The sequence below is a fragment of the Alosa sapidissima genome, chromosome 4 (assembly GCF_018492685.1).
Source record: "Alosa sapidissima isolate fAloSap1 chromosome 4, fAloSap1.pri, whole genome shotgun sequence".
NCBI lineage: Eukaryota > Metazoa > Chordata > Actinopteri > Clupeiformes > Clupeidae > Alosa > Alosa sapidissima.
In genome coordinates, this window is record NC_055960.1 from 33,357,033 (window position 1) to 33,370,481 (window position 13,449).

Below are 13,449 nucleotides of genomic sequence, written 5' to 3' on the forward strand. Positions count from 1 at the left end.
CTCACTGAAATTTTGCTTTTAATAATATTGGGACCAAAACATAACAAAGTTTAGAACACCTTAAAAGCCTTTCCCCAGACTGATAGAAATACCACCTATATGAAATATTTTCCACGGTTACATTGCACTCCTCTTTGACTGACTTTGAACATGTCAAATGTATAGCACTAAATATGGTAGGCCTATATAAACTCCAGAGAGCTCCACGCTTGTTTTAGATCAGGAAGAGTCCAGGCTTTACAGTAAAAGCTCACATTGGACTTGAGATGAGGACTGAGCTGAGTAGAGGAGGCTTTGATTCTCCAGAGTGCTTTGTGTGGTTGGTTGTTGATCTATAGGGTGTGAATGCTGGATGTCAAAGGAAGTGACACACCTCCATTATAAAGTGATGATAAATGTTTTCAGTTGTAGTGATCTCACAGGTCACTGAGGTCATAAGTTTTAGTACCAACAGCTGCTAGGTACTACCAACTAACAGTTACTACCATAATCTAACAAATACTATACCAACCGTTTTTGTGAGCACAACAGACAAATGATGCCACTGTCATTGTTGAAACTACATGTTATCAAATAAATACTGCATGGGGCTTACAGAACTTGAGTTGTTTGGATCACAGTCATGTGTGTAAATTAATAAGGCCTACAACCAGTTACATTAAATATTTGGCTATGTGATACAGTCTTCAGTCTAAATATAAAGAGTAAAGGGTACCTTTTACGGGTGACACTTTTACGGGTAAATACAACCAGTTACATTAAATATTTGGCTATGTGATACAGTCTTCAGTCTAAATATAAAGAGTAAAGGGTACCTTTTACGGGTGACACTTGTACGGGTAAATATGATTGTTGATTTCGCAACAAAGGTGTTTTTATTGGTAGCTCAACATATTTCCACCCTAATCCGTCGACGGGGTTAGTGATGTCAGAAATCCTTGCATAAATCCTGTGCCGAGGCCCCGCGCACCCTGGAGAGAGACCGAGCGCCCGACTGAGCGAGATCCACACAGGGAGACCCAGCTTGGCCGTCTGCAGCTTTGCCCACAAACACACAGCCAGCCCCAGAACCCACCATCAGTCAACCTAACAGCCAGCCACCATGATTGTTCTAATGGACATGCAGATGATGATGCTGGATGTGATTTACTTCATCTTGCGCGGGTGCTTACGGATCGTCATGAGGCCGCGCACCAAGGACATCAGTGGGGAGCTGGTGCTCATCACCGGAGCCGGGGGTGGCCTGGGGCGCCTCTTCGCCCTGCAGTTTGTCCGTGAAGGGGCCGAGGTCGTGCTGTGGGACATGAACGCCGAGACCAACGAGGCGACGGCCAAGCTGGTGCGTGAGGCTGGTGGCAAGGCCCACACATACACGGTGGACGTGACCGACCGAGATACAGTGTACAAGGTGGCCGATCTTGTCAGGAAGGACCTGGGCAGGGATGTCACATTTCTGATTAACAATGCTGGCGTGGTGGCAGGGCACCGTCTTTTGGACTGCCCAGATGACATGGTGGAGAGGACACTGAAGGTCAACTGCCATGCCCACTTCTGGGTGAGTGTTCCTGGTCTTGTGGGTAGTGGATTTTTAAGATGGTTTGTAGCTCCAACTGTCAGAACTGATCACTCATTTAATATTCTCTGACTACCTGCATTGATATAGCGCTACTCCTCCAATCACTCAAAGTGCTTTACAGTACAACTGAATGCCTCACATTTACCCATTCAAACACACAGTGATAAACCGATGGCAGAGGCCGCCAGAGGGTGCCGACCTGCTCATTAGGGGCAGTTTGGGGTCAAGTGTCTAGCTCAAGGACATTTCAGCCAGGTCAGGAGCGGGGATCGAACCGCCAAGCTGCTCCTCTACCTCCTGAGCCACTGAGCCCCTACTGCTATGCTGATGATCAGCCCTCATTGATTGGTTGATTAGATAAGCAGAACAGGGGTGCACATGGAGGGGCAATGGATGTAAAACTGAAGTCTCACCCTCACACATCCCCAGTCATGGGTCACGGTAACATTAAAGGAGTTTAATGATGCTTCTGAGTCACACACATGCAGGACAGGACAGGGCAGAGCAGCTCCAATTTTATGTCCAGCGGTAGGCAGTCTATGAAACAATAAAAGTTGTTAGATAGATAGATAGATACTTTATTGATCCCCAAGGGGAAATTCAAGGTCTCAGTAGCATTCAGACATCACACACAACATTCACTAACATCAGAAAAAGTAATTAAAAGTATATAATATAAAAACACAACTAAGCAATAAGGACGGTAGAAGATAAAGAATATACTAAAATACAAATTATACTAAATAACACTAAATCTAAATCAAGTCTAAAACAGTATCCACATAGTGGATGATTAAGCATGAGGCACTTGCAATGACTGAGGCAGGGACTGAGCCTGTGATTCTCTGTGCATAGTAAGGTAAGGTGTCATGGTAAAGTGTCATGGTGATGGTGAAAATGTTATTTTGTTATGATGCTGTTTATCTGTGCTGAAACAGCCAATCAAATTTCACCCCTCTTGTCAATGTTCCAGAGGCTCATGTAGATTGGCTTGTGTCATTTATGTCACAAAAGCAGCAGCATGCTGTCTTTTGGTGATCTCTCAATGACTTTCTGTGGGATCATAAACATTTTAACAGCAACTCCCATGTGTTCCTCTACATGTACAGCATTAACATATGCTTAATCTATGAGTAGCTTGACCTGGCTATAGCATTAGCCACTTCATCCACTTGATGCCTTTTTGGCTCTCCAAAAATTCCAGTCAGTGCTGCAATGTAGGAGGATCATCATGTCACGTCATCAATTACAGCTGCCAACTCTCACACATTGAGAGTGAGATTCAATCATTTGATTGGCTCGACGCGCTCACACACCAATCGAATGTGTGAGAGTTGGCAGTTGTGCAACCACTAGCTCATGAGATTATGTCCTCTAAGCATGAGTGGAAGACTATGAAGGAAAGGGTGTAGCTTATTATTAGCACTGAACCACATTGCAACACATGACACACTGTGGCTAAAAACACATAGCTTCACATGGCCTGATCTCTTTAAGCACGTTTACATTCATCTATGTAGAAACCGTACAATTCACACAGGTGATCCTCGCACTGGTTAGACCCATTAAGAGGCCTACAGAACATAAGGGCTTTACATAGTTCTACACTTTTACTTTGTTGTAATCACGTTAATGATCCATATAATCAGACGCGGACATCCCGGCTTCAAAGGTAAAAGTCCTGCCAAATATTTGATCCAACCATTTAGTAAACCAGCTCATCCTAATTAGCAGCCAGGTAGATCAGATAATTAGTGATATCACCTGTGTTAAGTGCACAGGTAGAAATAATATATGGCAGGAATTTTACTTTCTGGAACCGGGATGTCTGCCTCTGCATATAATACCCCTTTTCTGAGTTGAATGTGCAAACTAATGCACTGTTTAACTTTAACAGGTACCACTTCCTTATTTATGTAAAAATCATTGGTTACACTTTACTTGACAGTATTGACATAAGAGTGAGTAACATGACACTGTCATGAATGTGTCATAAACAAGTCATAAACGTTTATGACATAACACTTGTGTTATTAAGTGACATTCGTTTTTTGTCATAACAAGTTAGGGTTAGGAGGATTAGTGTTAGGGTTAGGTGTTAAAATTAGAGCCATGACAGTTTCATATGTTTATGACAGAGTCATGTCACTCTTATGTCAAGTAAAGCGTTACCAAATCTTTCTTTGTCTTTTTCTAAAGGGATATGACCTCTAATTCTGTGATACTACTCACTCTCAGAGCTGCTTTTCCTAATGTGTCCCCTGTCTGGTTTGTCCATGGCAGACGGTGAAGGCATTCCTGCCACAGATGAAGGCTAATAACCATGGCCACATCGTCACTGTGGCCAGTGTCCTGGGTCTGTTTGCTACTGCCTGTGTGGAGGTAAGACCATGTTAAGTTCAGTATAGAAAAGCTCACTGCCATCTGTGTCAAGTTAAATTCAGTATAGAAAAGCTCACTGCCGTCTGTGTCAAGGTCTGAAAAGACAAGCTCACTGCCCTCTGTGTCAACTTAAGTTCAGTACAGACAAGCTCACTGCCATCTGTGTCAGGTTAGGGTCAGTACAGACAAGCTCACTGCCATCTGTGTCAAGTTAGGGTCAGTACAGAGAAACTAACTGCCATCCGTATTGAATTCAGTACAGTACAAACAACCTCACTGTAATCTGTTTGTCAAATTAAGTCCAGTACAGTCCATCTCACTGTAATCTGTGATAACACCAGACAGGAGTAAAGTACAAACTTGTGACATAGATGCTATAATGGTAGAGGCAGGGGATGATATTTAAATTCAAGAATGGGTGTTATCAAATTGCTGTCTGATAGCGGATCTACAGAGGGTCTTACCTTTCTTTCTAATCCCTGTCGTTACTTGTGATTGATGATGTCGTGTGAATGTGCAGGATTACTGTGCCAGTAAGTTTGCAGCTGTCGGGTTCCATGAGTCTTTGACCCACGAGCTCCTGACAGAGGAAGAGTGTGACGGCATAAAGACCACACTGGTCTGTCCCTACCTGATAGACAATGACATGTTTGAAGGCTGCAAGATAAGGTAGGCCATGCTCTCTTCTATGGTCCTGAGGGAGTAGTGGGGGATCAGAGCTTGCCACAACATCCACATCTTCATAGCAAATCTGGTAATACTACAGGGTACTAAACTCTCTTCTGCCCCCTGCAGGGAGGAAGCAGAATTGTTTCTGTCGGCTCAGGATCCTGTTTACGTAGTCCAGCAGGCGATGAATGCGATTCTTATTGACCAACCACTTGTTTGCATTCCAAGATTGACTTACATCCCCTACATAGCTAAGGCGTGAGTACTACCAGACAGACACACACACACACACACACCTTTAGATTCAGGCTGACCGTGTAAGCCTACACAGTGACAGAGTGATTAAGTATGCTCTCCAGTCCCTCCAATATGTCCTCCTTCTCCAGCTAAGTTTCCTTCCCTCTCTTCCCTGCAGGCTGCTTCCCTGGGATGCAAACGTGGCAACCTATCGCTTTGTAGGGTCTGACAAGAGCATGTATCCCTTTATTGAGAAAAAGAACAAGACAGCCATCAAGGCTGCATAGACACCACACAGAAGCTGCAAACTTGTCATCTCTACACACAATTCTGGAAGTCTTTTTGGAAGTCCTGTTGGTCTAATCACAGAGCAGATGGGAAGAGCAATATGAGAGTGCCTGATTTGGTTATGATGTATTTATTATTGAGTTATGTCTGTTTAGACAAATGGGATGCAGTCAAGCACACCTTCCTAATTGGAACTCTGAATTTTGTACGTAAAAAGCCCTGAAACCAGTTTACCATTAATGGCCATTGAACCACTGAACTTGAATGTGCCAAATCGATAATGAGCTATGAATGTTAAATTGTTGGATACAATCCATCTCCGAGTCCTGCTATGTATTCAGGTTTAGGTAGGAACTTTAAGTTGAGACAATCACCAACCACTGACTTGTCTCATTGAAGTGTTTAGCTACGAACCTGAGTAGTATAGCTACACACAGGAGGCTGAGGTGAAAGAGGGTATCTAACTCCCCATGACTTGCCATTGACACAAAAGGTTTTTCAATATTTTGTAATTGGCTAATCCTCTCCCTTGGTATTAAAAACAAAACCATATTTCTATAAAATAAACACAACACAGATGTTAATATATTTGCTCTGAGTCTATATTAAAGTGTCAAACAGTGCACTGCCCTGTGCGCACCAAATACTTTCATGTGAATATCATTTTTTACTACATATCGTACAAACCATCATCACGAAACTCAGAGGCGCAGACGTTGACTTTGTGCCACAGTGACACCTTTTTAATGAGTGAGGCATCCAGGAGGGCACTCTTACATTGAGGGTAATGGGAGGTGGGCCACTTGACTGATGACCACTGCACGCACACACACACATACACACACCCACACGAGACACACACCCACAAACAACCAACCATACTTACTAACAAACATATCCCCAAACACACACACACACACACACACACGCACGCACAAAAAAACAAAAAGGGGGACATCACAGGACGTCACCACACACACACACACACACGCTACACTGAAATAGGATTGCAACAGTATAAGATTTTTGCGGTATCACCGTCTCGGAAAATGTCACGGTTTCACAGTATTTGTCTATAGTGTGTCTGTATGTCAGAGATTACCAAACGGACATACAGATTTAGACAGGAAGGCTGGTATGTGGAAAATTATTTGAATAGTGTATTTTATGATGAACGTTGAAACGTTCACACCTTTATTTTGTTAGGGATTAAAATCATTAACGGGATAAATGCTTTGATCTGCACAGCAGGATGGTATTCTCAAAAACCGGCAAACTTGCTTGTTTTCTCCCTTGCCAGCCACTGCATTCATTCCGTTTTTTACAATACCATTAACAGACAAATACACATGGTATGGTAACTGTTGATTTTCAGGTCACGGTATACCACAATGTCAGTATACTGCTGCAACCCCACACTGAAATTCACAATATCCCATCCTACCCCCACATCAATGTGTGGGGTAGACGTGTGAAAGAGAGAAAAAGAGAGGGACTTCGAGATGGATTTAAAAAAAAATAAGTTTAGAAAGATGGACAGAAACAAGTGTTGAGAGATGGAGAAAGAAAATAGAACAGAGAAGGAGAGAAAGAATGGACAGAGTGAGAGAGAGAAAGAAAGACAGATTGTGATAGAGTAACAGCTAAAGAAAAATGAAGACCCTTTCGACCTACAGTACATGGCAATGAGTATTATTAACATTGTTTTATTCTCAAGCACTGGAGAAAACCCACAGTGTAGGCAAGCTTCACCATGTCCTACTATGGTGCCTCCATAGAATTATACATCAAAGGGATGATGCACAGAGCAACGCTAAAGCAATATTACCAGGCAGTGTTGGTAAGTGATGTTTGAGAACTTTCCAATTGATTCTCTGGAAAACTGTAATCTTCAGTGATCCGTGATCATTTGTCCCAAACACTATGAAACGGTCATATGACTGCCCAGCAACATCGCTCGCATCGAAGCGTTGACCAATGCATCAACACCTTAACTCTGTAGACCTCTGAAATTTCAGTCTTCACAAAACTGATACATAATCTCTGAATCTCCTGTAGTGAAAGAATAAAGTAATAAACACAAAATGAATGCACAACTAAATAATCTCTATACTCAAGAAACCACATTCTAGCATTTTGATTCCATTTGAACAAAAACGGTTCACCATTCTTGACATAATGAAGCTTGGCCAAGCTGGGCTTTTCTCGCTTGGTATTTCTTTTCCCCGTCCTTTGTTTTTTACAAATAAATAGAACCATTACACTTCGTCATGACAGGGACACAGTCTCCATGTAGACACCTCTGGAGTGCCTCGAGCTCAAGATGCTAGGGAGACTCCTTATAAGAGCCTCTCTAGCTCTCGTGCTGATTGGCACGTGGCCAGTACGTGGGTTTGCTCCAGTGCTCGAGGTGTGTGGTGGGGGGGGGGGGGGGGGGGGGGGGGTGGACATGTCTACACCGTGCCGTCCAGAGTCTGGACCATGGGGCTGGAGTTGGTCGCCTTGATCAGCGGGGCCGTCTCCTGGTCCTGTTTGGCACACCTGTGGGAGGTGATGGCGGAACGACAGCCGTCTGTTAGTACACATCCCCACACAGCAATGTACCTTAGATGGGGACATTTTTTTTTATTTTTTATTAGTAGTTCATTTTGGGGGTTTTAGCCTTGATTCACACAGGGAGTTTGGTCGACAGGAAATGTGGTAAGGATGCTGCCATTTAGGCCACAGCTCCCCCACGAGACAGATACATTTTCAGCACAGAAGCGCTACACGAGCGGAGAGACTGACCCCGTGATTGGTCCATTTCCTGTTCGCTCAGCTGGCTGCTGGTCTGAGAGCAGCTTGAGGATGTTCAGGGCAGCCTAGGAGGGTGGAGAGAGACACAGTCACCAGGGCTTCAAGCAGGGAAGTTATCAGAGATGTTTGAAAGTGTTACATCTATATTTACTTATCTATTCTTAAATCCTAAACGGCCTGGGCCACACCTGAATTCAGGCATGATGCCAGAGAACTGCAGTTCTTCAAAAAAGCAGCGCAAAAAACACCACTTCCGCTGATGTCAAGACTATTTGATATGAGGACTAACTGCCCGTGTTAATAGACATCAGGGACACCATTATAAAACTTCTCGTGAGTGAACTGTGTCTGCTAGTACTGACCATATCGTGACAGGACTCCACGTCTTTGCCGATGCCGTGGCTGATGAGAGGGGTGTGGGAGGAGCAGTTGATGAGGGACACATACTCATTCTTGTTGTTCTTAGGGAAGTCCTTGTATTCTACCTGTAAAGGCAGACACGCGGCATCACTGTCAGACTGCATTCAAATGTGTGAGTGTCTATGACATCTGTGAAGAGGTTAACTTTAAAGGTTAATGTGCATGTGTGTGCGTTTGGATGCATGTGGCCCTAAGAAGCCTGATATAGAAGCCAGGTATGACAGCTCCTCAGAGAGCTTTGTACTGAGTAAAAGCCTATAGATGAATTTTAGCTTAAAACATTCAAATGAACTAGAAATAGCAACAGAATATGAAGAACTTAGCATGCATGCCAGCTAACCCGGGCCTTATTTTTGGGCTACCGCCTTCCTTCATACAGTGACGAGTGACAGGAAGCAAAGGGAGAGAGAGATGGGGTGGGATTGGGAAGTGACCGCAGGGTTGGATTTGAACCCTGGTTGGTTCCCCCTTTTTGAATGTCTTCAACTTTAAAAAACTCCACATAGCTCCTTTAAAGTGTGTGTGTGTGTATGTGTGTGTGTGTGTGCGTGTGTGGGTCGTTGTGTGAGGACCTACCTGCAGGCCCTGTACAGAGGACAGGTAGGCCAGCTGTTCGGAAGGCCGTGTGAGTGGACCGTGGGGGATCAGCGCCAGGCTGTTGCTGCCCTTCAGCACGCTCTCCGCGGTGAGGGAGGTGCCCGCGTACAGCAGCTCCTTGGCGATCAGGGCCGTCAGCGAGGCCTTGGCGGGGTTGGCCACCACCTGGCGCCCGTACTCCTGCATGTGAGGCCCCTGGCTGGCACCCACCGCCTGGGCCAACTCGGGCACCATGGGTAGGATGCCCGCTGGCAGCTGAGGGTGGTTGAGGAAGGGCAGCCGGTAGTCTTCCTCCTTTGGAACTGTGAGCAACACCAAGATATTTAGAGAGATTTATTTGTCATATCACGGTCATGACAGTACATTACTAGCAGTGAAATGTAATTTCACAAGCAGCAAACTATTCAATTATTTTGCATCCTGTCACCTCTCAAAAATAACACAATGGAGCAAAAAACACTGCAAGTGTCCTAATAAATTTGGCTTGCTCATGCCATGTGAAGAATCTGAGCTACATGTGTTTGACTTTCATTTTCTCTTTCAGCAAGTCCATGGGGCTAACTGGACCACACTCACCTAAGCCTGCCTCATCCGCTGAGCCGGGCTCAAAGAAGGTCACTTTGCGGCCATCTCCCGGCTTCTTCAGGGGAGGCTTGAACAAGACACACTCATAGTCAAATCAGACATACTTCCGCACACACACACACACACACACAGAGCCGTATCCAGTAACATTTCCATTTGTACACCACGAAGCCCAGGAATTATTTGTCTTCCTTCAGATTCAAGTATTGTAGACTTGTTATAACCTCTCTGTACACTTTCAAAGCTTACAATACTTCAGTTTTTCTGTATGGACTCCCACCACAATACCAAAGAAGTGTAATTATATTTTGAGCATCATCAATGGTATAAAATAGCGTTTGTTTTTTGACGTGCTAGCTGCCCCTTTAGCCTTCACTTTACAGTAAGCCCATTCAGTGCTCCGCCAATTAACGTAATTGTGCTCTCAATCAAAAGTTTAAACTTGTTAACTACCTTAAATAGACCCTAGATTGTTTTTACTCAGGAGTTACACTTTAAATATTCACAAGTACAACATGTATTTCCAAAGGCTTATTCAAAATTCGGTAACACTTTACTTGACAGTATCGACATAAGAGTGACATGACACTGTTATGACACATGAATTCTAACCCTAACCTCTAACCCTAATCCTAACCCTAACTTGTTATGACAAAAACCGAATGACACTTAATGACAGAAGCGTTATGTCATAAATGTTTATGACTTGTTTATGACACGTTCATGACAGTGTCATGTCACTCTTATGTCCATACTGTCAAGTAAAGTGTAACCCAAAATTCCATCCAGTGGGTATGTGTTTGCATGGACCTGAGGTGTGCTACCTTTTCTTCGGTTTTTAGGGCAGGTTTTGGAGGCTGTGGTTGAGGCACTTTGAACCCCAGGAGCTCCAGCATCTTCTCAGCAGCGTTGCGCTTGGCCACTTTCTTACTGGGCCCCATCCCCTCCGCACACTGCCCACCGACAGTCACCTGATCGAGCAAGAGAGGGAGAGTCAATAAAATCACCCTTGATACACGACTGATTACATCTTACATTACATTACATTTGGCTGACGCATTTTTAGCCAAAGTGACTGACAACATGGTAAACAGTTTGCTTTTTAAAGCAATTCTCTCAACAACTCTAGGACAATTTAAAAAGGTAGAGTACAATAAGAATAAGTGCATCAGTGAGTGCTGTTTTTAAACAGCCAAGTGTCAGTGGTGTCAGGTGGTAAGCCTAGGATCAGCAAGACTAGTTTTAAGTCGTGCTATGAGAGGAGATGTTCTCAGCTCTTCAAAGAACATTTCTAAAGCTTTATAATTAAGCTATTGTATATTTATACTTAAATCTTCATACAAAGAGCCTAGTGTTTAACAATAGTACAGCAAATGCTTGGGATTGTTTACGATAAAATAAACAGAATAGAGAGATTAGTAAGTCACAATGAGGATGTAAAGAGAAGGCGTAAGTTTAAATGAATGTGGGAGTGCGTCCCCAGTGGCTCCCACCTTCATGATGAACTCTCGGCGTCGGGGTAAGCCCCTCTCAGTGACCAGCAGGTACTCGGGCTCCTTCTCCTTCTTGGCCTGCTGGATCTGAGCCAGGCGGCTGATGGGGTTCATGCCCTGCCCGTACTCAGGGCTGGTCTGCAGCTGGAGAACACAACGTAACAAGACACACACACAAACCCTTTACTCACTACATGTGCTACATAATAAATACAATCTCACAGATGCGCACAGCCACACACACAAGAATGAGCGCTCACACCACTACCCCCTAATGCTATGCCTCTTTATTTGATAACAATAAATTAAGAAATGTTTTCAATTCTGGGAAATGTTTAGTTTCTTTTTATTTCGGCCGCGGTTCAATGATACCGTTTAATTGTGCCAGAAATTATCCGCGGACCAGCAATCTCCTAGTCGAGGAGGCCCTAACCCTGCAGATCATAGACAGAGAACGCATAGGCCTACTGTATGCTTTGGGTAAAGAACACTTTGCATGTCCAGTGTACACGGAGAATGATAGTGTCTTGGAGCCGCCGCACCCCCTGCAACTCCACTTCCAATGTCACTGATTCCGAAAGATATGCCCGACACTTCTGCATTTTATCTGGTGGTGGTGGAGTTGACCGGACACCTGAGGCTTCAGACGTTACCAATTTATCATCATCCATCGCGTCTGGCCTCTGAAAAAACTTTTAAGGCTAGTCTGCCTGGGCCTGGCCATGTTTGAACCGCCTCACTCATTTGTTCATTGTTTAACATGGACGTTTTAAGCGTGTGCTTCCTATTTGAAATGCAGCATAGGCTATGCGTGTTGTTTAATAGCTTACTTTTCAAACGGTAGAGCCTGTTCATTTAAAAACATAGCCAGAGGACGTATAATATAGGCTTACATATTAAGGCTTATTCTCAAATTCAGATTGCATTAGGGGACGGGATTATTAGCCAATTTCAATCGGACAATTTGACCAGAGAGATTTAATTTTGTCGGACATTTCATTTTTTTTCCCCGGCCAATGTCCGGTAATTACCGGACAACGGAAACCCTGACACACACACACACACACACACACACACACACACACAGTCTTTGAAAGGACAGTGGACAGGAAATGAGTGGGAGAAAGAAATGGGCAGTGGGTTTTGGAAATGACCTAAGGTCGGCATCGAACCCAGGTCCCTGAGCATATACATGGTACACCAATAAAAATGAAAAGAAATGAAAAGACCAATCATTCCCTTCTGACCTTGACGATGGACTTGGCTTTCTTCTTGATGCGGGGCGGCGTCTTCTCGGCGCTGGGCAGCTGGGGCAGACGCCGGAGCTCCTCCAGCACAGCCGTGGCGGCCAGCTTCTTGGCGATCTTCTTGCTCTTGCCCTCACCCTCCCCGAAGAACTCGCCTACCGACACACGCACCACGAAGCTCTTCATGTGCGGAGGGCCCACTTCCTTCAGTACCTGAGCCAATCACAAACAAGGTGAAGAACGGCCAATAGACATCAGGGACTCGACTGTCTAGAAGCAAAGCACTTGCTCTCTTCCACCAAGAGTTAGTTGGTCATTCATTCATTCATTCATTCATTTAATCAGAAGCCCACTCACTGATCCATTTCACCTACACCTCTGGAGGGCATACCTCAAAGCTCACTTGCATACTCCGCTTGAGGGCGATTTCAAACACCTGGCTTATCTCCGATTTATTGAGGTTTTCTTCCAAAGATTCCTCATCATTCTGGGGACAGAGAGAACATGATCACTTGATGGATGTATATAAATACACAAAGCATTTGACTCCAACATGGGCATACATTGGGAGATAAAAACAAGAAATGGAGCCGGTTTCTCTCAATCGTTTTGCAATTTTGAGAGTGCTGGATGACTCAGTAACAGAAAAACAAGAAAACAAAACATTGCATATAATAACTATTTGTTTGTTTTTCTGTTATAAGTAGGGAGGTGCCATAACACATCCATAGCGAGCCACCACCTTTGAGAACTTGAGGACTCTAAAATCTACAAAATGCTTCTATTGATAGGTGTAGTGAGATTAGTGTAGATCTGAGACAGGACAACAGGACTAGCTTGTTTACTCTCCAAAAAGCAACATCAGTGACTGTGTGTGCTTCTGCTAAGAGGATATCTGAATGACTGCACATGACCAGCTTTTATATCAGTGCAGAAACACAGGAATGGATTTACATCCATTTAAATCCACACATTACGTGTAGATTAACATAATGCTGCGGACTCAACAGTGGTAAGCAGTATGCTATGGAATGTGAGAAGTGTTGAGCCTAAAGCCAGAAGTGTGTTTAAATTCATCAAGCAGACGCAAACATTTGTGGCCATATCTACACAAAAACAAAAACTCTGCCAGGAATGTTCACCAATGTTTGTCAAATGT

General features: G+C 44.1%; 2 protein-coding genes across 5 annotated transcripts in view; one reads left to right on the forward strand and one right to left on the reverse strand.

The window, feature by feature from the left end:
• Window positions 1-992: 992 nt before the first annotated feature.
• Window positions 993-5,169, forward strand: LOC121707163 (retinol dehydrogenase 10). The gene is made up of 5 exons (XM_042089514.1): window positions 993-1,555; window positions 3,860-3,958; window positions 4,479-4,627; window positions 4,754-4,885; window positions 5,043-5,169. The coding sequence occupies exons 1-5, from the start codon at window positions 1,103-1,105 to the stop codon at window positions 5,149-5,151; spliced, it is 942 nt and encodes a 313-aa protein (XP_041945448.1). The 5' UTR covers window positions 993-1,102; the 3' UTR covers window positions 5,152-5,169.
• Window positions 5,170-5,868: 699 nt separating this feature from the next.
• stau1 (staufen double-stranded RNA binding protein 1) overlaps window positions 5,869-13,449 on the reverse strand; it is a 12,615-nt gene continuing 5,034 nt past the window's right edge. For all 4 annotated transcript variants that reach the window (XM_042089513.1, XM_042089512.1, XM_042089511.1 and 1 more), the window contains exons 7-15: window positions 12,682-12,777; window positions 12,291-12,503; window positions 11,044-11,187; window positions 10,375-10,521; window positions 9,542-9,617; window positions 8,945-9,267; window positions 8,311-8,433; window positions 7,940-8,013; window positions 5,869-7,693 (exon numbers count right to left, since the gene is read on the reverse strand). In XM_042089513.1, the coding sequence (XP_041945447.1) occupies window positions 7,606-7,693; window positions 7,940-8,013; window positions 8,311-8,433; window positions 8,945-9,267; window positions 9,542-9,617; window positions 10,375-10,521; window positions 11,044-11,187; window positions 12,291-12,503; window positions 12,682-12,777 (1,284 nt within the window). In that variant the 3' untranslated portion in view covers window positions 5,869-7,605. The remainder of the gene's footprint in view (window positions 7,694-7,939; window positions 8,014-8,310; window positions 8,434-8,944; window positions 9,268-9,541; window positions 9,618-10,374; window positions 10,522-11,043; window positions 11,188-12,290; window positions 12,504-12,681; window positions 12,778-13,449) is intronic.